At 62.5% G+C, this 26,864-nt stretch overlaps 3 protein-coding genes across 25 annotated transcripts; 1 reads left to right on the top strand and 2 right to left on the bottom strand.

Moving 5' to 3' along the window:
* Positions 1 to 848: 848 nt before the first annotated feature.
* CDK5 (cyclin dependent kinase 5) lies at positions 849 to 5,143 on the bottom strand. Its single transcript, XM_086394927.1, has 12 exons — positions 5,059 to 5,143; positions 4,298 to 4,386; positions 4,141 to 4,208; positions 3,965 to 4,025; positions 3,810 to 3,866; positions 2,682 to 2,777; positions 2,470 to 2,544; positions 2,226 to 2,322; positions 2,016 to 2,085; positions 1,418 to 1,478; positions 1,226 to 1,306; positions 849 to 1,114 (listed from the first exon to the last, which is right to left on the bottom strand). The coding sequence occupies exons 1-12, from the start codon at positions 5,093 to 5,095 to the stop codon at positions 1,028 to 1,030; spliced, it is 879 nt and encodes a 292-aa protein (XP_086251053.1). The 5' UTR covers positions 5,096 to 5,143; the 3' UTR covers positions 849 to 1,027.
* Positions 5,144 to 6,999: 1,856 nt separating this feature from the next.
* SLC4A2 (solute carrier family 4 member 2) lies at positions 7,000 to 22,090 on the top strand. Of its 5 annotated transcripts, none has more exons than XR_015161924.1 (23): positions 7,000 to 7,155; positions 9,418 to 9,531; positions 11,351 to 11,522; positions 11,666 to 11,907; positions 11,998 to 12,116; positions 13,598 to 13,830; positions 13,925 to 14,067; positions 15,502 to 15,682; positions 16,942 to 17,077; positions 17,157 to 17,322; positions 17,453 to 17,567; positions 17,667 to 17,851; positions 17,964 to 18,189; positions 18,324 to 18,528; positions 18,625 to 18,773; positions 18,938 to 19,132; positions 19,658 to 19,912; positions 20,033 to 20,122; positions 20,284 to 20,450; positions 20,799 to 21,052; positions 21,164 to 21,333; positions 21,593 to 21,766; positions 21,856 to 22,090. XR_015161924.1 is itself a non-coding variant. In XM_086394873.1 (23 exons), exons 2-23 carry the CDS (start codon positions 9,481 to 9,483, stop codon positions 21,934 to 21,936), a joined length of 3,720 nt encoding a protein of 1,239 aa, XP_086250999.1. In that variant the 5' UTR covers positions 7,000 to 7,155; positions 9,418 to 9,480; the 3' UTR covers positions 21,937 to 22,090. The 5 variants fall into 5 exon arrangements, 3 of the variants coding, with proteins under 3 accessions (XP_086250999.1, XP_086251000.1, XP_086251001.1); XM_086394873.1 differs by having other exon boundaries at positions 18,313 to 18,528; XR_015161925.1 differs by lacking the exon at positions 7,000 to 7,155 and adding an exon at positions 7,642 to 7,852.
* A 101-nt stretch (positions 22,091 to 22,191) lies between these two features.
* Positions 22,192 to 26,707, bottom strand: FASTK (Fas activated serine/threonine kinase). 19 transcript variants are annotated; one of them, XM_086394922.1, is made up of 12 exons: positions 26,536 to 26,707; positions 26,203 to 26,314; positions 25,900 to 26,024; positions 25,294 to 25,719; positions 24,429 to 24,608; positions 24,177 to 24,316; positions 23,467 to 23,680; positions 23,202 to 23,361; positions 22,884 to 22,975; positions 22,686 to 22,800; positions 22,498 to 22,612; positions 22,192 to 22,400 (listed from the first exon to the last, which is right to left on the bottom strand). In XM_086394922.1, exons 1-12 carry the CDS (start codon positions 26,615 to 26,617, stop codon positions 22,293 to 22,295), a joined length of 1,869 nt encoding a protein of 622 aa, XP_086251048.1. In that variant the 5' UTR covers positions 26,618 to 26,707; the 3' UTR covers positions 22,192 to 22,292. The 19 variants fall into 19 exon arrangements, 14 of the variants coding, with proteins under 14 accessions (XP_086251048.1, XP_086251039.1, XP_086251045.1 ...); XR_015161934.1 differs by having other exon boundaries at positions 22,686 to 22,778; positions 25,900 to 26,314; XR_015161932.1 differs by lacking the exon at positions 25,900 to 26,024 and having other exon boundaries at positions 22,686 to 22,778; positions 26,261 to 26,314.
* Positions 26,708 to 26,864: the final 157 nt, after the last annotated feature.

Below are 26,864 nucleotides of genomic sequence, written 5' to 3'. Positions count from 1 at the left end.
GAAGGCAGGGGTCACTGCACCTCCCTGTGAGTGAGTTTTGTCAAACCGACAACTCAGAGGCAGGCAGACCCGAGGCAGCGGTAGGACGCACCCCTGGGGTCCTGTCAGGGAAAGGCGGGCAGGAGGCTCTTATCTGGAGCCCCCCCGAGAAGCGGGGGAACAGGCAGCGGGAAGCGGAGGGACAGCCCGCTCCCAGGAACCAGACTGCTGTCCTGTTTGAGGTGGTTGTGATTTTTTCTCACGTTAGGGACTGAGTGCTGGTGTGGCCCCCATCTCCAGGGGAACCTCTCTTTGCTTCCCCAGCCTCCTGGCAAGAGCCAAAGGCCCCAGCTTGGGGTTGCGGGGGAGCCCCTTACCACCCCTGCCAGGAAGCACACACCCAGACCCACTTTCCCTGCACCTTCTCTGTACCCTAAGTGTCGGAAAAGGACAGATTAGGGAGCAGGGCTGGGGGGGTTCCCAACCACAGCTGTGGGCCTCTCCTGGCCCAGCCTGCAGGCCTAGGTGTGGGGGATGAAGATGGAAGAGGAGGGGCGGGTACACAAGCAGGTACCTCCTGAGCAGAGGAAGGGGCGGGGACAAGAGCACACGAACCACTGCACACACACACCTGCAGGAGCAGCGTTGCCTCCTGCCCCCAGCACAGACACATGGGGTGAGCGTCACAGCCTCCAAGCCCCAGCCTCTGGCCACTTACAGTAGCAGAGCAAGGGTGGGACAGTTAGGTCGCTGGAGCTGGAAGCAGGGTGACAGAGGGTGATGCAGTGAAGCAGACGCTCTCCCCCCAGCACTGCCCTGCCCCGCCCCACCCCACCCCAGAGCCGCGTCACCACCACGTCAGCCAGACAGTGGGAAAGGAGCCAATTTATGAAATTAAATAAAGTCCACGGAGGGAGTGAAGACCACGGGTGAGGGCACCTCCACCCTGCCCGGCCCAGCACAGCTGGAGCTCGGCACACGGCTCATCCCTGCCTGTCACCCCTCCCCAGAGGGGGCATCAAGAGGGCCAGGCCCCCAGCCCTGGAGCCTAGGGGGGGCAGAAGTCGGAGAAGTAGGGATGCTGCAGGGCCTCCTCCGCCGAGATGCGCTGGACCGGGTTACACTTGAGCAGGTTCTGGATGACAGGAAGAGGTGAGGTGGGTTCAGGCCAGGAGGCCTTGGGCTACCCCAGTCCACACCAGCCCCAACAAGTGCGCTGGCCGCCCCCCACACTGCCCTTCATCACCTGCAGCAGGTCCCTCCCTGTGGCGTTGAGCTTGGGCACGACGTTCACCAGGGACGTTGTGGCCGGGTACATCGGGTAGGGCTGTGGTGGGACAGGGAGAGTCAGACCAGCGGTGAAGGGGCGTGGAGACTGCCAGGGCCAGACACTTGGGGTGAACCACGCATGACCCCCGCCCCCCTTGCCCCATCACACCTTATAGTCTGGCAGCTTGGTCATGGCAGGCCACTGCTCCTCGGTTGGCGTGCCCAGGAGTGTGTCCACGGGGTCAAGGGCCACTCAGGTGGAGGAAAGGGGCAGGCGAGGGGTTCTCTCCCCGGGAAAGGAGGTTCCTCCTACCCACCCCCACCCCAGCCCTCCTCACTCCATCCCCCAGTTCACGACACAAGCCCATGCCACCCTCATGCAGTCTCAGCTGCATGCTGTTCTAGCAGACCAGATACTTGACAGCCATGATTAACTACTTTGACTGAAGCCCTGAGGTCCATGGCCCCGGTGAGGCGGTCAGCCTCCCCCTCTATCACCTTCCTGCTCCTTTCTGCTCCCTCACCCTAAGGATTCAGCTCTCAGCGGGGGAGGAGAGAGCCCTCCCTGCCTCCCAGCCACACCAGCCAGCAGCACGCACCTGCCCCATGACCTCTAGGCTGCTCACCACCCTCTGCCCTCAGGTGCCCCCAATCTTGGCCCCGCCCCTCACTGCCCTCCCTGCCTGCACTCTGAGCTCTGGGGGGGCTTTCAGATCCCCTCTCAGGGGTTGGGGGGTGGCGTGAGGTGAAGGGAGATGGAAGGATATCGGAAGATCCTCTTCAGCTGGTCGTCTACATCATTGCCAGGAAAGAGGGGCCGCCCAGCGTTGGCCAGCTCTGGGGGAGAGGCGGGGGCGATATAAGAAGAACCCCTCACCCCCATGCCCCCCACTCCCACCGCAGGGGCCCCACTCCGTTCCCCGGAGGTACCCTCCACTCCAATGGGAGAGCACCTCCGCAGAACCCGGACACGTCACCTGCGAAGATGCAGCCAGCTGACCACATGTCGATGGACGTGGAGTACAGCTTGGCCCCAAAGAGGACATCGGGTGGGCGGTACCACAGCGTGACGACCTGGAGAAGAAGACCCCACCCATGGGAACCCCTAGTTAGAGATGGAGGAGAGTGCTCAGACAGGAGTCCTGGAGGAGGAGCTGAGCGATGCTCATTGGGGACCCCCTCCCTCACTCCCAGCATCCCACCCTTACCCCTGCAGCTCACCTCAGCTGAGTAACAGCGAACAGGGATCCCAAAGGCGCGAGCCAAACCAAAATCAGCCAGTTTCAGCTCCCCATTCTGGGGGTGGGCAGGGAGACAGTCATGGAGAGGGGCTCTTCACAGTCTGAGGGCAGGCCCCCTGCTCCCACCTTCCTGCCTGGCTCCCCTCACCCTGCCCCCACCTCCCAGACACACTGCCCCCTCCCCTGAGGTACCCTGTTGATGAGCAGGTTCTGAGGCTTCAGGTCCCTGTGCAGCACGTTTCGGCTGTGACAGAAGCCCAGGCCTTTCAGCAGCTGGAAGAGGAATGACTGGGGGCGGGGCAGGGAGGAGGTCATCAGACCCTCTGGATGGGACGTGCACCCTGCAGGGGATCACGGGCCCTGAAACCCCAGCCGTCTTTCAGCACCAAGCTCAGGGCAACTCACCCCTTCACTACTGAGGACCTTCTTTGTACTCTGCTGGGTACTCGAAATGAAGGCCGAATGGGGGAGCCCTGGTCCCCACCTTTCTGGAACTGGCAGCTTGGTGGGGCTTCCTGCCTTCCCATCCCACACTGCTGTCTGTCCCCTACCTGGCCTCAATTGAACATGGACATCATAACCATCCATGTGTATATTGTGCCGTGTTATCATTTATCATTCTTTTTTTTTTTTTCCATTTATCATTCTTGAGAATCCCTTGGACAGCAAGGAGATCAAGCCAGTCCATCCTAAAGGAAATCAACCCTGAATATTCATTGGAAGGACTGACGCTGAAGTTCCAATACCCTGGCCACCTGATGCAAAGAGCCAACTCATTGGAAAAGACCCTGACGCTGGGAAAGATGGAGGGCAGGAGGAAAAGGGGACGACAGAGGATGAGAGGGTTGGATGGCATCACCGACTCAATGGAATGAGTTTGAGTAAACTCCAGGAGATAGTGAAGGACGGGGAAGCCTGGCGTGCTGCAGTTGATGGGGTTGCAGAGAGTCAGGACTGAGCGACTGAACGACAACAACAGTCATCAAGCACTTATTTCCCTTGGAACCTTGGACAGGGCACTTGGGCCTAGAACAGTGCCTGGCACACAGCATTCAGTAAGAATCTGTAGGATGAGTGAATCTCTTGGAACCTCATTTTCCCACCTCTCGAATGTAAATCCTATCACTGACATCAGAGTTCCTTTCAGGTTAAAGGGGTCACGTGAAAATGATCACTAAAACGGAGGCTCCTAGAAGCAGAAACAGGGTTTTCTCCTCCTCTCGTTCCCTGAGTGTCTCCATGCGGGGCCTGGGAACATGTTCACTGAATACAGACTCCAAATCCAGCCTCAATGAGCTCCCAGGAAACCGGTTTCCTTACCTTCACAATTTCAGGATCTAGGTCACCATTGCAGCTGTCGAAATACTTCTTAAGGTCCTGAAAAAGGAACGGGGGTGGGGGATGGGACAGAGATGAACCTCAGCTGGGGTCCCTGTATCCTCCCAAGGCTACTGGCCCTCCAGCCCCTGTTTCACCTGGTCGCAGAACTCAAAAACCAAAGTCAGCTTCTTGTCGCTGTGCAGGACGTCATGGAGCCTGGGGAGAAGCGAGGGCTTGGGCAGGCAGGGCCACAGCCTGCACCTAAGAGCCCAATATCAGCCCAGCCCATCTCTGAAGCCCCCACCTCCTCTGACCCAGCCCACCCACACACCTGACGATGTTCTTGTGCTTCAGCTCCTTGAGTAGGCAGATCTCCCGAAGGGCAGAACTCGGCACACCCTACACGTTGGAGGGGCCAGGTGGCCACAGTCACATCCCACCCGGCCCAGGCCCCCAGCCCCTCCCTGGCCCTGGCACCCAAGTCCTACCTCGTCATCGTCATCCAGCCTCACCCGTTTCAGAGCCACAATCTCATGAGTCTCCCGGTTTTTGGCCTTGAACACTGTTCCATAGGTGCCTAGAGGAAGGAGGGGAGGGGTAGGGAAAGGATGGGGCACACTTTCCCAACTCAGGAAGCCCCTGCCGGGACAGCAAGCAGCGTGGGAGGGTGTTACTGCTGATACTGGAGGAGCAAGGGAAGAGATCTGGGGTAAAGGTTGGGCACGGCAGAGAGCTCTGTGTGTGGTGATGTGGCAAAGAGGTGCTGCAGATGGCTCAAGGGTGTCTGCAACAGGCAGAGGCTGCAGGGGCCAGGTGAGGAGGTCTATCACAAAGGCCGAGCTTCTGGAGGGTCTGGAAATAGGGAGCAGGGGTCTGGGAGAAGAATAAGGGCTGGCAGGAACGCAGAGGTTGGAGGTCTGCAGAGAGAACTGAGGCTGGGGGTGGGTGAGGTTGTGCAAGAGGTGCTGAGTGAGGATGGAGAGGAAATGCAGGACGTGTAGAGGTCGGGAGGTGGGTCACTGGGAGTGCTAAGGTGGGGAGTGGGGCGTCCATGGGAAACGCTAGCGAAAGGGGGGTGGGGTGGGGGGACTGCTGTCTGCACGGAGTGTTGAGCTAGGGGGCCAGGGCTGCAGCCAGTGCTGAGGTCGGAATCTGTGGGTATTGCTGACGGTAGAGGAGCCAGGGCTGCAAGTAATGCTGAAGGGTCTGCAGAAGAAGATTTTGCAGGAGCATCTCGCGGTCCCATTACCTTCCCCAATCTTCTCCAGTTTCTCGTATTTCTGCATCACGGCAGCCGCGCGAGGACCCTTGCGGGCCCTGGGTTCTAAGACTCCGGGCCCGGCGTTGCAGAGGAGGCGGTACCCCAGCCTCCGGGCCCTGCCCCGCCCTCCCGCCTGCGCATGGGCTTCTGGGGCTTGTAGTCCTAGGACGCCAGGTGTCCCAGTAGCGCCCAGGATGGTAGGCAACAAAAAGACTACAACCCCCAGCAGGCTGCGCTCGGGCTCGCTGCAGCTCTTGCCTCCCGGGGACTCCGGTTCGACCGCGGAGGCCACTCTTGGACTTCAAGTTCCAGGAAGCACTGCGTGTCCGCTTTCCCGGCTCCCCACAGTCGCGCGCGGCTCCCAGGGTGCCCCGCTCGGGTATTCCTTTCAGTGATTACACGCTTCTTTGGGAAAAGAGTCTCTCCGGGACTACACGTTCCAGAATGCTGCAGGGGTGGGGGCGGTGGTGGGGTGGGGTGGGGTGGAGTGGAGGGGCGCTTTCCAGAGTCCGGGCTTTGGCAGCCTGCCTCCCGAGCCCAGGTGGCCCTGGCTCTGCCCGGGTTGATGGTGTTGAGCTTCCAGCGACCTCCTGACACTCCCATAACCGGTTCGAACCTCTCCCTGGGCCGTCCAGTGAGCTCAGGATTGCCTGGGGAATGGCTCTGAGCCATATCTTGCCGATGATGACCTCACAGGGGCCAGCTGCCCGCAAGGCTGGAAAGAGAGACAGGTGTGCCCCACTGGAGGCTGGATTCACCATAAGCCAGAGACTTCTCTCTCTCCCCTTTTTGTGGTCCCGGAACCCACCCGACTCCAGCAGTTCGCTCCTCCCTGATATTCCGAGGCAAGCTGGCGCACTGGGGAGGTGTACCCACCCTCTCCCACCCCACCCCCACCACCTTACAGAGCCCCGGCCCACTGGAGTCGGCCAGGGTGTGGCCCTAGAGCTGGCAGGTTGGTTACCGCCCTCAACAGACAGAAGGACAGACAGAAGCTACACTTGAAGCGGCCTTGACCTCATCCCTTAAGGAGTTGATTATAGATTTATCTTGTGGCTTCTCTCTAATTGTCTCATGATTGCATTCTTGAGGGCTGTGAACTGGATGAAAACTGCCCTCAAACAGCACTCCTCGGCGCCGCCGGAACCGACGTAGGGGCTTAAACAGTTTGTTAATTAACTCGTTTATGTCTGAACGTTTTCTGCGTACACAATGCTGTCCTTCCCTCGGTGGCAGACTCTCAGAAGCGAAACATAGATTCGCTTATCTGGAAGAATTTATAATTTAAGAAAACAAGAAATAGATCTTTAAATGACAGGTGATGACTATGAATAGGGTTCGAGAAAGGAGGTCACGGCAGGGAATCTCTCCGAGGCAGAAGTCCCCCGGTTCGGAAAGACTTAGCACAGAGCAAGGGGTATCCAACCCGCGCCGCCATCACCGCTCTTCGACCCCACCCCCGTCCTCCTGGCAAAGATAGGGGCTTTCTTGGAGGCACTGGGGACTACAAAGGGTGGAAGGCTGGGGCTGCCTGCGGGCGCTGAGAGACTCTTGACCCCCGATGCATTGATATTTCAATTTCCTCCGAATTGCCTAATAGCTTGGTGCCTCTTTTTTTTTTTTCCCCTGCCTGGGATTCCTAGGATGAGGCGGGCTTCCTTTCCGCCCAGAAGGGCCAAATGAAGCTAGGAGACGGCGTCTCCAGGCACCCGAGCTCGTTGCGGGGAAGCGCTGGGCGGCCGCCTCCCGCCGCGCGGAGGGTCAAGCCAGGGGCGGCCTCCTTGGCTCTGGGATCCGGGCGCCGCGCAGTGCTTGGCCGCGCGCCTCCGCCCCCTGGGTCTCGGCCCCACTCCCCGCCTCCAGGCTCGCCGCGCCGGGAACGGGCACGGTGCGCCGGGGCGCGCGCACGTAGGGGGCTGGCCTGCCCGCGACGCGGGGGAAAGTTGAGTTGGGAGAAGTTGGGAGCGGCGGGGGGCGCGCCCCGAGGTGGGCCCGGGGGAAGCCGTCGGGAGCGTGCGAGGGCTCCAGAGCCGGCGGGGAGAGAGACCCCCGAGACCCCTGGAGCGCCAGGTCCAGAGGAAGCGGGTAAGCTGGGAGGTGGCGCCGGGGGAGGGCTGGGGCCGCGGGGAGAGGAAGGGAGGGGGAAGGAAAGGGGGGAACTCGGCACTCGGAGCGGGGAGGGAGTGGAAGTGCAGGAAAGGGCGGAGACTGGGGCGCGGGGACGCGAGCTTTTGGGGGAGAAGGATGGGGAGGCAAGCGGAGTGATTGCGGGTCGGAAGAGGGGTCTAGAGTCCGCTTCTTCGAGTTCCCTAAAGCGAGGGTGCCGCGCCCCCTGCCACCGGGAGCTGGTACTCTCTGGCAGGCGCCGCCGGCCCTCCCGAACCCGGGCAGTACTCCAGACGACACCCTTCCCGTGCCACCCCCTACTCTAGCCTTAAGGCCCGTCCAGGGCGCCCCTGCCTAAGAGTTGCCCCGAGCCTCAGCCTCTGCCCCCCAATCTCGGGCTTGGGAGGCGGAGCCAGGAATGGGGGTGGCGGGTCAGGTCGGGACAAGGGGTCAGGCCGGAGAAAGAGCAGCTGGGTGGTGATGGGAAAGACGAGCCCTGGAGAGTGCGACCTAACTAACTCCTGGCGGGAGTGGGAGAGGGGGTGCTGGCTGGCCCAGGTGGGGAGCTCTGTGCTGGGTGTAGGGGCACGGCGCTGACCTGCACTCCAGGGTCCACTTTCTCCTCCTCCCTGAGCTCCCCACTCCCGCCAGCTCCTCGTCAGGAGAGCGGTGGAATGTGAGTCCACTTGGGGGGCGGACGGCGGTGGTGATTAATGCCCAAGTGGGGGTCCGGAGTGCTAATCCTCCGGGCCGGTCGGGGCTGGTCCCTGGAATGTGCCCCCACCCCGGATTATCGACACCGATGCTCTGGACAGAAGCAGCTTTGTGTTCTGGGGACAACGCGGTGGGGGTAGGGGGAGGTAGAGGGAGGAGGGCGGGGGAGGACGGAGGAGCACACCAAGAGCCCAGTGGGAAGTGGGAGCGGGGCACGGGCAGGTGCCAGGCACTCCCTCCCAGACCCGGTTGTCTTTTCCAGTGCCCGGCGCCCCGACAGTAGACTTGCCCTGGCGCAGAGCCTGCTAAGGGGGGAGCTGAAGAGAGCACTCAGCTGAGCTGGAATGCCCCGCTAGGGGCATGTGTGGCTCCAGGCTCCCCACCCTGGACCGACCTATATTGTTTGACCCTACACTGACCTGTGTCACCCCTGAGTTGGCCCTAAATCCGGTAACCCTGACCACCACTCCGACACCAGCGACACACCGGGGAGCTCAGTTCTCTTGCCATCACAGAGCACCCTCTCCACTAGGAATGGGTCCCCCCCAGTTTGCTGGCCAGCTTCCCTAACCGCAGGCCTTCTGCTGGCCTCCTTCCGCGCCCGGCGGCCTCCCCAGAAGCCCCTACAGTCACAGTCAGGAGGGCGTCAGCCCGGCCGCTCAGATTTTCCTGGCCGCGGGTTTGGGGAAGGGAAGCACTAAGACTGCCCCCAGGGCAGAACCTCGGGGTTTCTGTGCCCCCTCCTCCCCGGGCGTCACGTGCCCCTCCCCCAGTATAAAGCGCTGCCCGGCCAGTGCCGCCCGCCCGGCCGCCCTCCCACTGCCAGAGTGGAGCTGGGCTCCTGCCCCTCCCTGGGAGCCTCCTCCTCCCCCACTTCGGGGCTGGGCTTTTTTTTTTTTTCGGAGGAGGGGGTGCACAGGACAGCAGCCCCCTTTGCGGGTTGCTCTGGGCTCACTCCAGAGTTCTGTCTGCCTTCCTTCATCCCCCTTTGCCCCGGCCCAGCTCTGGGTCTCACCCCCTACCCCCGTACACCCGTCTCCGGTCTCAGCCCCCTCTGCCAGCCGTGACCAGCCCCCTCCGCTCCCACTGCACTTCTGGCTCAGCCTGTCCTCCCTCTTCCTCTATCTCCCCAAGCTGATCTCTGCTGCTGTCTCTCCAGGTCTGGGCCTGTCTCCTTCCTGCCCCCAACCCCAGGGGTCTCCCACCCTCTGCTCTCTCCCCCTGCCTCCGTTCAGTCCCTGGGCCTGCTGGGCCTCCATCCTCGCTTCAGTTCTTTGTTCCTCTCTTTTCTTAACTTTCCTGTCTTAACTTTCTCTGCTCCCCGCTCCACCCTCCCAGAGTCAGGCGCCAAGGCCCTTGGGAGCCTGGGAGGATCGTGTGCAAGCAGGAGACCCCCCCCCCCCCCCCCGCCCCGCCGCAGGGCCCTGCCCTCGCCTGGGCTGGTCTGGGCTGGGGGAGCTGTGTGATGTGGGGGTGCTCCCGCTGGCCTGGGGCCTCTCTCACCTGGTGATTGGTGCCCTCCCCCAGGTTATGCCGCCACCTCGTCTCCCTGAAAGGCGCAGCTACAGCGAGAAGGGCTAAGATTTGGCCATGAGCAGCGGCCCCCGCCGCCCCGCGTCGGGCGCGGATTCCTTCCGAACGGTGAGTATTGCTCACTGCTCCTGTGCACCACCATCGCTGGGGCTGTGGCTGAGGGTGTGTGAGTGAAGAGGCCACCACTGGGGCTTTGGCCAAGGGTGAGGGTGTGTGTGTGTGAGTGAGAGGCCGCCACTGGGGCTCTGGGCAAGAGTGAGGGTCTGTGTCAAACAGGGGTGTGAGTGTGTGTGCGTGTGCGCGTGTGAAGAAGCCCGAGAGGGGAGCCTGGATGGACTTGGGAAGGGCATTGCCATGCCTCTCCTTGCACGGGCCACCGGGTCTGGGACAGGTACTGGTGGTGGCAGTCAGATGGCTTCCAGCCCTGGGGAGGGCCTTGCGGCTCTGTTCCCTGAAGCCTTGGGAGGTTGTTTATCCTCCTCAGCGGGAGAGGAGGAACTTTGGGAATCCTGGGTCTCTAACCGATGACAGCCCCCTCCCCCGCCCTGGGTCTTGGAGGCTGTGCCTGCCGGGCCTGCTGCAAGGGGCTTCTGGGCAGACCGCCCCGCCCCCCGGCCCCACGTGCCACCCAGGCCCGGCCCCTCCCGGCCCCCACGTGGCCGCCGCCCCACGTGTCCCCCTTCCAGTGTTCCTGGGAAGGGCAATGATTAACCCCAGCGCCGGCATCATCCGCGCCTCATTGGTCACTTGGGCCCACGGGGGCACGTGACTGGGGCGAGGTGCCGGCCAGTCCCCTCCCCCTCCGCCCCCAGTTCACCCCAGCCCGCAGCCATGGACTTCCTCCTGCGGCCTCAGGTGCGAGGGGCTCTCTGCCCTCCTCCCCCCACCCCGGGCTAGCCCCCTTCTGCTCGCTGGCTTCAGCCGCCCCGCTCTACCGCCTTCCTCCGGTGCTTTTTCTGGTGAGAGTGGGGCCCCGTGCCTGGGGGTAGTTGGCGGAGAGGCAGGGCTCGAGCGGCAGAGATGGGCTGACCAGGGTTGGGGCGGGGGGTGCAAGCTTCTGGTCCTGGCCTCTAGTATCCAGTGTGTCCCCCCTCCCTGCCCCACCCAGCGGCTCCTGACCCCACCTCCCAGGCTCTGCAAGGCCCGCCCTCCTTCCCAGCCCACCTCCCTCCGCTCTTTCTTGCTCGGGTACCCCTGCCCTTGGAGATCTTGATGTCCTTCAAGTCCAGAAGCTCTTGCTTGAGCAAATATTTGGTGGTGCCTGGAGCTGAGACCAGCCGGCAGGGGGTGGTGGTGGTTGGGGGGGCGCTGGACCAAAGCTGCAGAGTGGTAGCTGCCTGCACTGCTGGGCTGAGCTCTCCGAAGCGCCACCACGGTCCTGGGCTCCTGCAGAATGACTCAGGTGCGGGGGGTGGGGGGGTGGAGCGGGGCGGGGCAGGGCTGCAGCCCAGGGCGCTGGCTCCCTCCGGTGGGCTTCCAGTTGACTCAGACCGAGCCCGGTCGGTTGGTTAGCTCAGGCGCCGCACCCCCCCGCCCCCACCAGGAGTTACTTGGCTCAGTCGGACAGGTCAGGGTCGCATTCACGACCATCAGTGTCAGCCATGTGAACGGCCCAGGTCACACCTCCGACCTTGACCTCCGGGGTGGACACACGGGACTTCTGCAGAGGCCTCCAGGGCTGACGCTTCCCACCTGCCCTAGAAACCGACAGGAATGGGCCCAGCCAGGGTGCTGATTGCCCAGGACTCCGGTGGGGGGGCGGGGAAGGCTGCTGGGGGTAGGGTGCTGAGTCCCCGGCTTTGGAGTCGAGGCAGCTGGGGGAAAGGTACTGGATTTCTTCTGCTAGGCGGGCAGGGGGTGTGCTGGGACACCCCCCCACCCCCACCCCCGCTCCCCGAGAGTCCTCACTGCCCCTTCTTCCTTGCAGCCAGAGCCTGAGAGCCTGGGCCCCGTGACTGCACCTGGCTTTGCAGCCGAGCAAGAGGAGGATGAACTGCACCGCACCCTGGGCGTGGAGCGGTTTGAGGAGATCCTTCAGGAGGCGGGGTCCCGAGGAGGGGAGGAGCTCGGCCGCAGCTACGGGGAGGAAGACTTTGAATGTGAGGGGGTCGGGGGAGGCGAGTTGGGGGCTGACAGGGTGTTGCTCCGGGCTGGGGGCCTGGGGGCGGGGAGAGGCTGGGGGCCCGCCAGCTGGAGAGGGGGGAGCAGGGCCCATTGGCAGCCAGTGCACCTGTCCCTGCAGACCATCGCCAGTCTTCCCATCACATCCACCACCCGCTGTCCACCCACCTGCCTCCTGACACCCGGCGCCGAAAGACACCCCAGGGCCCAGGGCGGAAGCCCCGCAGGCGCCCCGGAGCCTCCCCGACTGGGGAGACCCCCACCATCGAGGAGGGCGAGGAAGAGGAGGATGAGGCCAGTGAGGCCGAGGGGGCTCGGGCCCTCAGCCAGCCTTCGCCTGCCTCCACACCCTCTTCCGTGCAGGTGAGCTGGGCAGGGCTCCCCGGGGGTGGGAGCGCTATCTGCAGGATCTCTGGCCCAGCCTCCCCTGCTCACACGGCTTCCTTGTTCTAGTTCTTCCTCCAGGAGGATGAAGGTGCCGACCGGAAGGCAGAAACCACCAGTCCCTCTCCACCTCCACCCCTGCCCCACCAGGAGGCAGCTCCCCGGGCCACCAAAGCAGCCCAGACTGGGTAAGGGTCCCCACACAGAGACCCCCCATGCCAGCATCGGTCAGGTGGGGTGAGGAGACAAAGCAGGAGCCTTGAGAGGCTCAGGCTGTGGTTCAAACCCAGTTATGCTGCTAGGATTTGACTCTGGACAAGAACTGACGTCTCTGAGTCCGTTTCCCCGTCTGTAAACCAAGCGTAATAGGACTTTTCCCACAAGGTGGTAGTAGGTTTCAAGGGTGGTGTGAATGAAAGTTTTAAATATGGTCTAGGCACCTCCTCCCACACCTGCCATCTCCCCCCGGCCATGGCTTCAGGCGAGCAATGTCAAACACAGGTCAGAGACTGGACAGGTGACCTCCTCACACCCCTGGGACCCCAAGGGGGTGAGAGGAATAGGAGGCCCCCCTCTTGCTTTTGGGGAGTTGCCAGTCCACCCTGGCTGTGGTCTCGTGAAGTGGCAGTCAGCACAAGTTACTGCGCCAGACGACTGGGTTCAGGCGGAACATCGGTACCAACAGGTGATTGTGGAGTTTGGGGACATCAGCCAGGGAAGGCTTCCTGGAAGAAACCACTTTGAACGAGGTCTCAAGGTCACTACTATCACCTCCCTGTTGTCCGGGTGCCAGGCAGTGTGAAGGGGTGGGGGGAAGTGAAGGGCAAATTGCCCCTCCGGGGCGGCACAGACTCGCTGGGGAGACAGGCCGTGTGGATGGAGCCAGGTCCACCTCAGCCGTCTGCGCGGGGGGCGCAGGCCTGCGGGCCAGCAGACGGCCAGGAGGCGGGGGAACCCAAGAGAGAACAGGGCGTCGGACAAGGGGTTCAGATTTGTGGGCAGGAGTGCGAACAGAACCTCGGGCACGGAAGGTGGGTGCAGGCGGAGAGAGCCTGGCTCAGGGGGCGCTGGTCACGGCGCGGGACAGGGGCTTGGAGCCGTGGGGGTGCCGGTCGCCAGGGGAACGGTGTACAAAGGTGTGGCAGGGACAGGGCCCTCTAGGGGAAGCGGGGAGAAAGGAAATCCCCACCCCCAGTTTGGGAGCTAAGAGCAGAAGCCAGAATCCTAAGGGACCAGTACTCATACCCTTCTTATGGCTGTCGGGTGGGGACAGGCGTCTCCAGCTCCAAAGGCCCATTTCCACATCCTTTACTCCATTTGATTAGAAACACGGGCCCCTGTGAGCCCTGAGTCCGTTGCTAGCGGTCCCAACCTGGGCACTTTCCCGACATCCCTGGCCCGCCCCGGGGAAGGCTGGCTTCAGCCTCCCTTTGGCGGCTTGAGTTTCTGTCCCAGGGCAGCTCGGAGGATTGCTGGGAAGGAAGGAGCTGGGTTCAAACACCACCCTCTGCTTCCAGAACCCTCTCTGCACTTCCACATCCTCACCTACCAAGGCCTGTGGAGAGGGAGGCGGGGTTGGGGCCTGTGGGGGTCCCCTTTCCTGGGGGCCCTGGCTGAGCGGGAGGGGCCGGCCTTCCCAGGCTTGCTCATGGCCGCCCTGTCTGTGCAGGGCCCAGGTGGAAGAGGTGGTGGCCGTGGCCAGCGGCACGGCAGGAGGCGATGATGGGGGTGCCTCCGGGCGCCTCCTGACCAAGGCGCAGCCCGGGCACCGCAGCTACAACCTGCAGGAGAGGAGACGCATCGGAAGCATGACGGGGGCTGAGCAGGCGCTGCTGCCCCGGGTCCCCACGGACGAGAGCGAGGCACAGACGCTGGCCACGGCTGACCTGGACCTCATGAAGAGTGCGTGCCGGGCCTGGGCAAGCCTGGAGCTGGTGGGGCGGGGGGTGGGGGTAAGAGAAAGGGACCTTTGACCCTCTCCTCCCCACCACTGCAGGTCACCGGTTTGAGGATGTTCCTGGGGTACGGCGACACTTGGTGCGGAAGAACGCCAAGGCGTCTGTGCAGAGTGGCCGGGAAGGGCGAGAGCCTGGCCCCACTCCTCGGGCCCGGCCCCGGGCCCCCCACAAGCCCCATGAGGTGAGTTCAGCGCTCCATGGTCTTCCATCATCTCTCTGTAGATGATCTGTCCACAGCCCCCACCGCTTCTCAGACCAGCGGTAATCTCAAGCCCCAGGGTGGCCATGTATGGTTTTCAAGGTTGCGCACTGCACAAGAGTGCAGTCTTCAACAGTGTTGATTTTTTTTTAATTGACATAGTTGATAACACAATATTATGTTAGCCTCAGGTGCCCCACATAACCAATCAACATTTAAACAACATTATAGAATATTCACTATGGTTAACTCCAGTAGCCATCTGTCCCCAAACCATTATTACGGTGTTACTGAGCTGCCGTTGTTGGTGTGGCTGTTACAGTTCTGGTCCACGTTCTAGACACATTGACTTCTCTCACAGCCGTTTTCTGGCAGCTGGCAGTGAGGTGTCTGAGGGTGGCTTCATGCAGCAGTGTGCTTCATGTCTCAGAGTCCAGTCACTTCCCCACTCGAGTCCTCCCACATCCTGTCAGGGTGACAGGCACAGTGACTGGCCAGGGCCACTCAGGTATAGTGAAAGTGAAAGTCGCCCAGTCGTGTCTGACTCTTTGCGACCCCATAAACTATACAGTCCATGGAATTCTCCAGGCCAGAATACTGGAGTGGGGAACCGTTTCCTCCTCTAGGGGATCTTCCCAACCCAGGGATCGAACCCAGGTCTCCCACATTGCTGGCAGATTCTTTACCAGCTGAGCCACCAGGGAAGCCCGGTCCTTAGTGATGCTGCCCATCTAAGATTCCAGCACTCTGGTTTTGAGCCCTAACCCTGCCAGTGGGTTTTTTTGGGTAACCTTTTGATTGCGGTCAGACACAGTAAAAGCACACTGAGGTTAAGTGCACAGCTCCATGATGTTTTGCACATGTAAACCCTAGGCAAGCCTACCTTGATACAGGATGTCCCCACGCCCAGAGAGTCCCTTCAGGCCTCTGCCTCATCAGCACCCTCAGAAGTCACCGCTGTGTCCCTCTCCAGTTTTGCCAGTTCTAGAAATGCGTATAAATGCATCCTGCCAAGTTCCTGTGTGTTTAGTGACCGTTCATCAAACACTTCCTCCGAGTCATGTACGATGCTAAGTGTTCTGTGTACTTTTATCTCCCACTGTGCCCCCATTTTTTAAAATTATAGTTGACTTATAATGTGGTGCTGGTTTCAGGTGTATGGGTAAGTGGTTCAGTTATACGTACGTATACATACTTGCGTTTTCAGGCTCTTTTCCCTTATAGGTTATTACAGACTATTGAGTGCTTAGCTCTATGCTGTACAGTAAGTGAGTCCTTCTTGGCCCGCTAGAGGCCTTTGAGGTGGGTGGCATCGCTCTTACTTCACAGACGAGGGAGAGCCGCGAGGTGGGCTGCGCCCTGTGCGCCCTGGGGTCACAGCCTCCATCCCACCACGCCTTCTCCCATCACCCCAAGGTGTTTGTGGAGCTGAATGAGCTGCTGCTGGACAAAAACCAGGAGCCTCAGTGGCGGGAGACGGCGCGCTGGATCAAATTCGAGGAGGACGTGGAGGAGGAGACAGAGCGCTGGGGGAAGCCCCACGTGGCCTCCCTGTCGTTCCGGAGCCTCCTGGAGCTGCGCCGGACCCTGGCCCATGGTAACGCGCGCCCGCCCGTCCTCGCCGTGGGAACGGCCTTTGCCCGAGCCCGTTCTCCGAGGACCAAACGGTCCCACACCTTTGTCTTGAGCAACAGGGTGTGTAATGTCACCAGAGCCCAGAAGGGAGCATCTCTTGTCATGATGTCACTTCTCACGAGGCCAGCCGTTCCTCGGGCTCTGTCGTTGGGTGACTGCAGGGCAGGCCTGACCCTCTTCTCTGGTCTGGCATCTTCAGCAAGCAGCTTCTCTAAGTGATATTTTCAGATAAACTGAAGCTGGTATGTTTTGGATGCTGCAGTGTTGTTAAATGGTTTTGGTGGAATGCTTTCTGAGATCCTAGACGTTCTGTGCAGCCTGACCTAACCTGTAGGGCGGTGTGGGCTCCCAGCAGTGTGACCTAACCTGTAGGGCAGTGTGGCCTCTGCTGCATGAGCACAGGTGCTCACGTCTGATGTTCTGCTCTCGGCTTGTTTCCTCCTTCCTGGTGGGGAACTGCTCCCACTTGCTGTCAGCGGCCAAGGACTCAGAAGCCTGCTGTCAGGACTGTTTCCCAACTAGGAGTTACTGGGCTCTGAAGAGGCTTGAGGGCTTTGGGTGAGGTGCCAGAGCGCAGGGCTTGATCGCCAGGCTGTGCCGTCTGGCTTTTGGCTGCTTGGGGGGCCTTCAGTTTTGTTTGTTCCATGTCCCCCAAGTTGACCTTGACGGAAAAATGACCTGGTGACTTTTGAGAGGACCTTCATCTCTCTGGGAAATGGCAGCTCGGAGCAGGGACAGGCTGGGTGTCCTTGAGCAGCTGCTAGACTTGGGGACACTGAGGAGTCCAGGGTTGGGGGGGGTACTCTCTGGATGGCTCCGGGGCTGCCACGACCGGCTGGGTTGTGCTCTAGAGGGCAGAACTAGGCCCTCAAGTGGACAGCAGAGGTGGCAGCTCGGTCCGGAGGAAGTTCCCGGCAGCGAAGGGCAGTCCAGCCCATGTGGGTGGCCTGGGACACTTCCTGCTGCGTGCTTCCCAGAAGGGGTGTCTGGGCAAGGTCTAGCCAGGTGGCCTCTCTGAGAGCTGTGGTTTCCTGGCCTCTGCTGAGCGTCACAACATTCCTGCAGGGAGAGAGGGCTTGGGGACTTGGGCCTCAGGCCGAGCTGGGCCCCGCTCACCGGTTTCAGGGCTGGGCAGTGCCTCCCTGGCTGTCCCCCCATTCCCAGCCCGGCCCCCCATTTCTTGGCTGGGGATGAGGCCCCTCTGTGTCGTCCTCGTTCTAGGGGCCGTGCTCTTGGACCTGGATCAGCAGACCCTGCCTGGTGTGGCCCACCAGGTGGTGGAGCAGATGGTCATCTCGGACCAGATCAAGGCCGAGGACAGAGCCAACGTGCTGCGGGCCCTGCTGCTGAAACACAGGTGAGGCCTCGGGCACCGCACCCTGCCTGCCCAGCCCTGGCCGCCAGCCCGCCTCACCTCCCTGCCTGCCACCCCACAGCCACCCCAGTGACGAGAAGGACTTCTCCTTCCCCCGTAACATCTCGGCCGGCTCCCTGGGCTCCCTGCTGGGGCATCACCATGGCCAGGGCGCCGAGAGCGACCCCCATGTCACCGAGCCCCTCATTGGAGGCGTCCCTGAGACCCGGCTGGAGGTGGAGCGAGAGGTGAGGGGGAGAAGGCAGCCCCGCCGGGGTGAGGTCCAGCCACCACAGAGGCTGCATGACACGAGCGAGCGGGGCGGAGGCGGGCAGGGGCAGGGCGGCCCAGCTGAGCCCCAGCCTCCTGCCTCCCCAGCGTGAGCCGCCCCCTCCGGCTCCTCCGGCCGGCATCACTCGCTCCAAGTCCAAACACGAGCTGAAGCTGCTGGAGAAGATCCCTGAGAACGCCGAGGCCACAGTGGTCCTCGTGGGTACGTGAGGCGAGGACTGGGGATGGGGTGGGGCAGGGCGGGGGGCAGCCGGAGGCCACCCTTGCTGGGCTCTCGCCCACGACAGCCACACACCCGCAGGCTGTGTGGAGTTCCTGGCCCGCCCCACCATGGCCTTCGTGCGGCTGCGGGAGGCGGTGGAGCTGGATGCGGTGCTGGAGGTGCCCGTGCCGGTGCGCTTCCTCTTCCTGCTGCTGGGCCCGAGCAGCGCCAACATGGACTACCACGAGATCGGCCGCTCCATTTCCACCCTCATGTCCGACAAGGTCAGCCACTCCAGAACGCCACCCCCACCCCCAAACCCCCGGTGCCCAGCCTGGCTCCCAGGCCCTGGCCCCGCGTCTTGTGTCCTCACTCACCCCGGTCCTGCCTTGGCAGCAATTCCATGAGGCGGCCTACCTGGCGGACGAGCGGGAGGACTTGCTGACGGCCATCAATGCCTTCCTGGACTGCAGCGTGGTGCTGCCGCCCTCGGAGGTGCAGGGCGAGGAGCTGCTGCGCTCGGTCGCTCACTTCCAGCGCCAGATGCTCAAGAAGCGGGAGGAGCAGGGCCGGCTATTGCCCCCGGGCGCCGGGCTGGAGCCCAAGTCGGCTCAGGATAAGGGTACGGGGCCAGTACGAGCCAGGGGGCTGGATCGGGGCTGCCCGGGTCCGGCTGGGGCGTCAGGAGGGCGGATGGGCGAGCGAGGGCAGGGACGGGTGCCCTGACGCAGGCCCCGGGCTGCAGCGCTCCTGCAGATGGTAGAGGTGGCCGGTGCAGTGGAAGACGATCCCTTGCGGCGGACGGGCCGGCCTTTTGGGGGGCTGATCCGAGACGTGCGGCGCCGCTACCCCCACTACCTAAGCGACTTCCGGGATGCGCTGGACCCCCAGTGCCTGGCCGCTGTCATCTTCATCTACTTCGCAGCCCTGTCTCCCGCCATCACCTTCGGGGGGCTGCTGGGTAAGGAGGGGCTTAGCCGGGGCGGAGTGGGGAGGGCATGGCTCCCCCCACCCCCTGCCCTGCCACCAGCCCCTGAGCAGGCTCCTGCTGCCCTAGGGGAGAAGACGCATGACCTGATCGGAGTGTCGGAGCTCATCATGTCCACAGCCATCCAGGGCGTGCTTTTCTGCCTGTTGGGAGCCCAGCCATTGTTGGTGATTGGCTTCTCCGGGCCCCTGCTGGTCTTCGAGGAGGCCTTCTTCTCGGTGAGTGGCCACAGGCTGTTGGCGCTGGTTCCTCCTGCCCGACTCAGCTCCCGCTCCCCTTCCCCTCCGCCCCGACCCCCACCCCGCAGCCCCCACCCGCACTCCTCAAGAGCCCCCAGGCTCTGAGCCTGACTCCGCCCACCCCCTCGCCCTGCCTGCCCCAGTTCTGCAGCAGCAACAACCTGGAGTACCTGGTGGGCCGCGTGTGGATCGGCCTCTGGCTGGTGCTGCTGGCCCTGCTCATGGTGGCCCTGGAGGGCAGCTTCTTGGTGCGCTTCGTCTCCCGTTTCACCCAGGAGATCTTTGCCTTCCTCATCTCGCTCATCTTCATCTATGAGACCTTCTACAAGCTGGTGAAGGTGGGTAGGGCCCCCATGGGACCTGGCCCACGAGGGAGCTGGGGGCCTCCTTGCCCCTGGGTTCTCCATGCGTGAGGCCTGTTGCCAACACACACACACTGGGACTTCAGGTCGGTCTCAAAGACTCACATAGTTTTAATAACAAAGGTGACGGGTGCTTTTGATAAGGTGGCAGAGGATCCAGAAAGTCAGAGGGAAAGGCCCCCAAGTTGACAGACATACTCTCACATCTGTGTCTGGGTCAGGATCAGATGTGTCCCCAGTGTTTGCCACGCTCCCCGGGATGCTCCTCCAGGCCTCTCTGGAGCCTCATTCCAAGGTGCCTTCCCCAATTAGACCAGCCCCGCTCTCTTAACCCCCAGTGGTCTTGTGCTCCCATCTGTTCATCTCAGTCATTTTCTTAATCAAGACAAGCTCCTTGAGGGTAGGCTGACCACCCTGGGCCTGCCTGTCCCAACTCAGCAGACAGCTCAGTCCCAGACCTCTGGCCAGTTAAGCGTATGGAGTCCTTTGTTCTCTCCCCAGATCTTCCAGGAGCACCCCCTCCACGGCTGTTCCGTCTCCAACAGCTCCGAGGCAGGCAGTGGCGAGAATGCCACGTGGCCCGGGGCAGGAGCCACGCTGGGGCCAAGGAACGAGAGCTCAGCCAGGCCGCCCGGGCAGGGCAGGCCCCGGGGCCAGCCCAACACCGCCCTGCTGTCGCTGGTTCTCATGGCCGGCACCTTCTTCATCGCCTTCTTCCTGCGCAAATTCAAGAACAGCCGGTTCTTCCCCGGCCGGGTGTGTGGGCTGGCAGGCCCGAGGGAGGCGTAGAGCCCCCGGGTGGGGGAAGGAAGGGGGCAACTTGCAGTCCGGCCTGGACGGCGGCGTGGGGTCTCTGAGCGCGGTGCTTGCCCACAGGTACGGCGCGTGATTGGGGACTTCGGGGTGCCCATCGCCATCCTCGTCATGGTGCTCGTGGATTACAGTATTGAGGACACCTACACCCAGGTACGGCGGTGTGCAGTGGTGAGGGGGTGCGGGGCTCCAGGCCCCAGGACCAGGACTGCTGCTAAGCCAGGCAGACGCCAGGCCTCTCCCACAACACTCGCTCACCATCCCCCCAGCCCCAGTACAACTCAGGGCACTCCCCCCCACCCTCTGCCCTGCAGAAGCTGAGCGTGCCCAGTGGCTTCTCAGTGACAGCCCCAGAGAAGCGCGGCTGGGTCATCAACCCTCTGGGGGAGAAGAGCACCTTCCCCGTGTGGATGATGGTTGCCAGCCTGCTGCCCGCCATCTTGGTCTTCATCCTTATCTTCATGGAGACACAGATCACCACGTGAGTGGTCCTGGCAGAGGGGTCGCTGTGCAGACAGGGACGACCTGCTGCATGAATGGGCTGGAACCCCCAGCAGGCTGGCTGCTGAAGTTTGTAGACAACAGAAAATCCCACTGAAATGTGCCTGCATGGGCACAGGACATGCTAGGTGCTGTCTAGGGGGTGGGTGGTGGCCACTGGGACAGGACTCAACTCCGTGATGGAACCCTCGTCCTGAAGAGGATGGGCAGGGACCTCCAGGTTCCAGAAACAGGAGGAGGTGACTGCCTGGGTGCTCTGGAAAGACCCAGTTGTCTGCCGAGCTGGGCTGGGGGGCCCAGGGCTCAGGGCATGCCTGTCCCTGTTCAGGCTGATCATCTCCAAGAAGGAGCGCATGCTTCAGAAGGGTTCTGGCTTCCACCTGGACCTGCTGCTCATCGTGGCCATGGGCGGCATCTGTGCCCTCTTCGGCTTGCCATGGTTGGCTGCCGCCACTGTCCGCTCAGTCACGCACGCCAACGCGCTCACGGTCATGAGCAAGGCAGTGGCACCCGGGGACAAGCCCAAGATCCAGGAGGTCAAGGAGCAGCGGGTGACAGGGCTGCTGGTGGCCCTGCTCGTGGGTATGTTCACCTCTCCCCCCAGCCTTGCCGGAGGGGTCTCATGGCCGTGGCCGCTGCGGGTGGAGGGATGGAGCGCCCCGGGGCCAGCTGTTCCTCCCCCTCGCCCCGCAGGCCTCTCCTTGGTCATCGGGGATCTGCTCCGGCAGATCCCCCTGGCTGTGCTCTTCGGGATTTTCCTGTACATGGGCGTGACCTCCCTGAATGGGATCCAGTTCTATGAGCGGCTGCACCTGCTGCTCATGCCGCCCAAACACCACCCGGACGTCACCTACGTCAAGAAGGTGAGACCCGGCTGGGAAGGGCCCCACACCTCTCCTCCCGCCACCCAGTCTGTGTGGGTCACCCTCTGGCCCCCCATGTATCCACTCTGGCCAGCCACCATTCAGCCTGTGCAGACCTGGCTCCCGTAAGCACCCAGGCAGGCACTTCCACCTGCCCCTGCAGAGGGGAGAGGGACCGTCATCCTCTGGTCGTGGTAGGCCCGGATGGCCCTCCGGGGCCCAGGCTCACCCTTCTTGCCCTGCATCACTCCGCCCCCAGGTCCGGACCCTGCGTATGCACCTGTTCACGGCCCTGCAGCTGCTCTGCCTGGCCGTGCTCTGGGCCGTCATGTCCACCGCGGCCTCCCTGGCCTTCCCCTTCATCCTCATCCTCACGGTGCCGCTCCGCATGGTGGTGCTGACCCGCATCTTCACCGAGCGGGAGATGAAATACGTAAGGCCTGCGCTCCTCCCTAGCCTCACCTGGCGCCCCTACGCGGTCTTGCTGGGAGGTCGCCCACCTTCCTCTGTCCTCGCCCACAGCTGGATGCTAACGAGGCAGAACCGGTGTTCGATGAACGGGAGGGTGTGGACGAGTACAACGAGATGCCCATGCCTGTGTAACTGCTGCCTGGACGGACAGCCAAGGGATGGACGGACAGAGGGAACGGGCTGGGGGCGGTGCTTTCCCCATCCTCCTCCCTCCTCATTTTTATTTAAGTGAATAATTTAAGGCCCTCCACCACCCCCCCCAGGCAGTAAAGTGCTTCGGACCCCACCTATCCCTGGTCTGTGTGTGTGTGTGTCCGTGTCAGCCGGTTGTGAATGGGAAACACGTGGGGGAACCCAGCCCACCTGTCCCAGAAACAAAACGTGCGATGGGGAAGGAGAGGGACTTTAATGACAAGTCAAAGCAGAGGGAAGCAAAGTGCAAATTGTCCATCCCCACGAGGGGGCCATCCTGAGCCTGTGTGCACCCCTCACCCCCCTTCAGGTCCCCAGCGGAGGCCCAGGGCCTGGAGCTTCTGCCTCAGGTAGCTCTTGAGCTGGGGCAGGCCTCTCTGGGACTCCAGTTCTTCAAAGGGTAGCTGTGGGGCGGAGGACAGAGTTCGTCATCCCTGGGGGCTGGGGAGCTGGCTGCCAGGTCCTAGTGGGGGCGTGGTGGGGCTGGGGGCGGGGCCTCACCGGCAGGAGCTGATACCCCATCAGACCCAGGTGCCTCTCCCGCAGGGCTCGGGAGCCCAGCAGCACCCGGCCATCCCGACAGAAGTGCCAGCGCTCCCGCAGCATCAGCACCACCCTAGAGAGGAAGGGACTGCGGCTCAGGCGCTATGCGCGGGGGCCGGGGAAGCTCTCCCAGGCTCCCGCCTTACCTTTGGGCAGGGTCCCGGGTGGCGTGGGGACAGGACCTGGGAGGGTACGGCAGGAAGGGGTCCTGGGCTCTCACGGGCAGCACCGAGCCGCAGCTGCTGACACACAGCAGGAAGTCTGTGGGGCCGGGAGAGAAAGAGCCACTGGCTTCCGGCGGAGGCTCTGCTTCCCAGGGGCTCGCCGGCCCACCCAGAGCTCACCTGTGCTGTAGCCTGGAGGCACGGTCAGGTCCTGCCGGTATTTTTCCTCCCCCAGCAGCTGGCGCAGCCCCTCTGCTACTATGTCCTTGTGACTGAGGGAAGAGGAGCCCGGCTCAGAAGGCCCCCCAGGGCATTCTTTTTAGCTTGGTCCCACTTCCTTCGACACCCAGGCTGGGAAATGGCCTTTGCGGCTTAGCTTTCTGGTGACCCAGAGTGCAGCAGCATAGACAGCTCAGCGTCCCCCAGGCCTGTCTACCCGGGTGCTCCTTGCCAGCCAACCCCTTCCCTCCCCCTTCCCTCCCCCAGCTGCCCACCCACCTGTACTTGCAGCGGGCGCGGTCAGTGATGAGTGGCTGGGGGAAGATGGGTACTTGCTGCCTTCGGGGAAGGCGGGCGCCCCGATATCCTGGGAGCTCCAGCTCCACTGCCGTGTCTAGCAGGGAGAGGTAGCGCCGCACGATCAGGGCATGAGGGGTGCCTGTGGGGAAAGCAGAACGAGGCTTACTGGGGTGCAGACCCTCACTCCTGCTTTCCCCAGCCCCCCGGCCCTCCAGGATACAGCCAGCCCCCCAAGTCTGCGCACCACTGATGTGGTTGATGAAACCAGGGGAAAAGACAAAGTGCAGGGCTTGGAAGGGCAGGCACTGCAGCTGACACAGTGACATCAGTATGTTGACAGTTGCCAGGGGGGCCACCCCTGCTTCCCGAGCCAGGATCCTCTCAAGGCAGGGCATAAACTGCTGCTCCAGAGGCACGTAGTTCAGCCGCCCAAAGGGCAGGACCAACTTCTGTACCACCTGTGGGTCAAAGAGCAGCCCATCACCCAGGGGGAAGGTTCTCCTGTCTTCTTTACAAGCTGAACCTCAGGGAGACTTGGCCTGCAAGCTGATGACATCAGTCACTGGAAAGGCAGGACAGTCCCTCTACAGCACAGATGCTCAATAGCATAAGCACTGCTCAAGCCCCATGTGGTCAGTCTCCAGACAGGCAGACATTGCTGTGGGTTCTGGCCCTGAAGACTTGGTGGAGTGGGATCGACTAAGCTAAGGCAGTGGCTAAGGATGTTTGGACAAGTGCAGAGAACCAGGTGTACCTGGTGGGGAGTTGGACAAGCCAGTGCGGGTGTGAGCCAAGGTGGTACCCCAGGGGAGAGGCCAGAGAGCCTAGGTAGGTGGTCTGCTGCAGGAAGCAGCAGCCAATCAAGTGGACAAGGTGGGGGTGGGGGGGCTAGGCCTGCTGGGGTGTCTGAGGACCACTAGGAGAGGAGCTTGGGAAGGTGAGAGGCAATCCCACCTTGCTATTGAGCTGGGCTTCCTGAACCACCAGGAAGTGGGCAATGGCTTCCAGAAGCTGGGGCTCCCTCAACCGGTGGCGGGCCAAGTGCTGGGCCAGGAGCACCATCACGTGGGGAGTCAGTTCCTCGGGCCTGGCCTCTGTGAAGAACAGCTTATCACACTGGACCCTCAGGCCAGACCCGGGGCGAGATTCCAGCAGATACTGCTTGCCTCCATCCCCGCCCCCATCTCCTGTCCCCGCCTCTGGCACCTGCCAGGCTGCGGATGAGGTGCTGCTGAGGACGCCGCTGGAAACGGGGACAACTTAGAGCTGCTTCCAACCTTTGCCCACCTCGAAGGATAGACGGCAGAGGGGGCGGTGGCTTCAGAGGGAGGCGGAACCTTCGCTCCTGCTCCAGGGCGCACATCAGGGGCCCATCTGATGGGAAGCCTGAGAGGCAGAGGGTCAAAGGAGGCAGGGAAGGAGCTGCTCTGCTCTGCTGCAATCCTGCCGTTTTAGTTAGTGAATCCTCAGTCCTTCTCATCTCTATTTTCTGGGCTGGAAGTTCTGCTACAGAGCACGTGGAAACACCAGAGAAATGGGAACTACCACGTGAATAAAGGTATCACAACCATCTGTGGGGAAGGCCGTATAAAAAGAAGGCGGTTTAAGATCTCATCTCTTGCCAATGGTGATAAATTGCAGTGGCTCCCTAGAGCACTGTATTAGAAGAGACCTGGTGGCCCAGTGGTAAAGAATCCGCCTGGCAGTGCACAGGTTTGATCCCTGGGTCCGGAAGATCCCCTAGAGAAGGAAATGGCAACCCACTCCAGTATTCTTGCCTGGAGAATCCCATGGACAGAGGACCTGGCGGGCTATGGTTCATGGGATTGCAGAAGAGCCAGACGTGACTTAGCGACTAAACAACAATAAAAAAGGGGTGGCACCCTAACCTAAGCTTGACTCGTGATGGCTGTCATGGATACTGCAGAGCAGCAGCAAGTGTGGCATCACTCAGCAAGTGTGCCATTCCTGGCAAAGCTTGAGGTGGGGTATGTCAATGATCTCAGGTGGGTCTGCTACGGTTTCTCTATCTTTCCATTAACACCCACCCACCCACAGACACCGTCCTCACCCAGTAAGGCTGCAAGGTGCAGACACACGTGGATGGTGTGAATGTCAAAGGAGGGGCAGTTTCGGATGATGAGCTGACTCAAGTCCTGCAGCGTGGCCTGCTCCACAGGAGGGGGCTGCGGCAGAGACCCCAAGAGCTGGCTCAGACGACGAAGCGCCACAGGGTAGTGGTGGGCACGCACTTTGGTGGGGTTCTGCCCCAGCCAGCGCAGCAGCTCCCCAGGGCTCCTCGCCTGTTCCAGAAGCCGCTGCAACCCCTGCACAGGGCCTGCATGGGGGCCTCCTCCAGGAGGCCAGTGGTCTCCCCATTTGCTGGGTCCCAGACAGCAGGGCTGTACTGGTGGGAGCAGCAGCAAGCCAGAGAGACGAGCACTGGAGGCCTGGGCAGAGAGCAGGACTCGAAGCATGGAGTTGGGTGCTGGAGACCCTGAGGGGTGGCCCAAAAAAGGGAGTGAGGTATTCTCCAGAGGGGAGAAAGACCAACTCTCTATTCCTCACCTCGCTCCCCATTCAGAGGAGTCTGGGGTCAGAACAACCCGGACTCTCTTCACCCTTGTGACTGCTCTGGTCCTCTTCCCCAACCCGCCCCTCTCTGACTCCTTCCAACCTTTGCGAGAGCAATCGGAATCCTTCAGAGTTCTCACGGAGTAATTTTTATAGAGCAATTCCACATGCATCATCTCCTCCGATCCTCCTCTGACACGCCCGTGAGAAGGCAGGCAGAGGCTGGTACTATCTCGATTTCACAGGTGGAGAGACCAAGGCCCAGGGAGGCGAGGGGGTTAAGGCAAGCCCCGAGGTCCCGAATCTGGTTAGTGGTCGCGCCCAGCCTGGAGCCCAGCTCGCCCCACAGATACGCTCCCCGCTACCCCCGACCACCTCCCCCTCCCGCAGGAGGCGGCGGCGGTACCGGAGGGTGGAGCGCGGGCTCCGCGGTCCTGGGTTCCATGCTGGGCGCTCCCACTTACCAGCTGCGTGACCTTGGACAAGTGGCTTCAGTCTCCCTGCCCAAGCCTTCTCGCCTGTGAAACGAGAACGCAGGGCCCACCTCGAAGGGTGCCCGTGGAGCCCGCGAGCGCGGCCTGCGCTACGGCGCGGAGTCGGCGGTGTCAGGGGGGCCCCCACACACACACCCCCACCCGCGGCCCGGGGGGAATGCCAGGAGACCGTGGTCGTGGTCGCCAACACCAACTCCCGCCGCCCTTCCCCGCGGCCCGCCCCGCAGCTGCGGCGCCACCCCTACATGACTCCCCAGGCCCCGCGCAGGTCGCTCCCTCAGTCGGTCTCGGGGCCCGGGAGCCGGGCTCCCCCCGTGGCCTCCTCATCAGGGGGCCACTGAGTCCTCCATCTTCCCGGCAGCCCCCGAACCGCGCGGCCCGGACGCCAATCGCCGCGCCAAGTAAGTCCTCCGGAGCAAAGACGTGGCTCCCGGCAGGCCCCGCGCGCCAGGGCGCCGCGTGCCCCGCCCCTTTCTTCCGGGAAGCTGCGCGCGCGCGGCGCCGGGCCGGGGCGGGGCCAAAGGGCTGGGGCGGGGCCGGGGCGGGGCCAAAGGGCTGGTGGCTGAGATTGGGG

This window comes from Bos grunniens, chromosome 4 (genome assembly GCF_055505025.1).
Source record: "Bos grunniens cultivar Pamir isolate PY7600 chromosome 4, Bosgru_T2T1.0, whole genome shotgun sequence".
NCBI lineage: Eukaryota > Metazoa > Chordata > Mammalia > Artiodactyla > Bovidae > Bos > Bos grunniens.
Note: the sequence above shows the minus strand (reverse complement) of the source record. Positions and strands in the feature narration are given on the sequence as shown.

Bases quoted from the DNA above. Each gene is read 5' to 3' on its own strand.
- CDK5 (XM_086394927.1), bottom strand. From the start codon at position 5,095: ATGCAGAAATACGAGAAACTGGAGAAGATTGGGGAAG. The intron at 3,867-3,964 runs GTGAAACAGGGG...TTCCTTTTTCAG, and splicing joins TTTTTGAGTTCTGCGACCAG to GACCTTAAGAAGTATTTCGA. The intron at 1,115-1,225 runs GTGATGAAGGGC...CCTGTCATCCAG, and splicing joins CAGGGAGGGACCTGCTGCAG to AACCTGCTCAAGTGTAACCC.
- SLC4A2 (XM_086394873.1), top strand. From the start codon at position 9,481: ATGAGCAGCGGCCCCCGCCGCCCCGCGTCGGGCGCGGATTCCTTCCGA. The intron at 11,908-11,997 runs GTGAGCTGGGCA...TCCTTGTTCTAG, and splicing joins CCACACCCTCTTCCGTGCAG to TTCTTCCTCCAGGAGGATGA. The intron at 18,190-18,312 runs GTACGGGGCCAG...CCCGGGCTGCAG, and splicing joins CAAGTCGGCTCAGGATAAGG to CGCTCCTGCAGATGGTAGAG.
- FASTK (XM_086394922.1), bottom strand. From the start codon at position 26,617: ATGAGGAGGCCACGGGGGGAGCCCGGCTCCCGGGCCCCGAGACCGACT. The intron at 24,317-24,428 runs GTGCCAGAGGCG...TGTTCTTCACAG, and splicing joins CCTCATCCGCAGCCTGGCAG to AGGCCAGGCCCGAGGAACTG. The intron at 23,362-23,466 runs GTGCGCAGACTT...CTTTCCCCACAG, and splicing joins TTTCATCAACCACATCAGTG to GCACCCCTCATGCCCTGATC.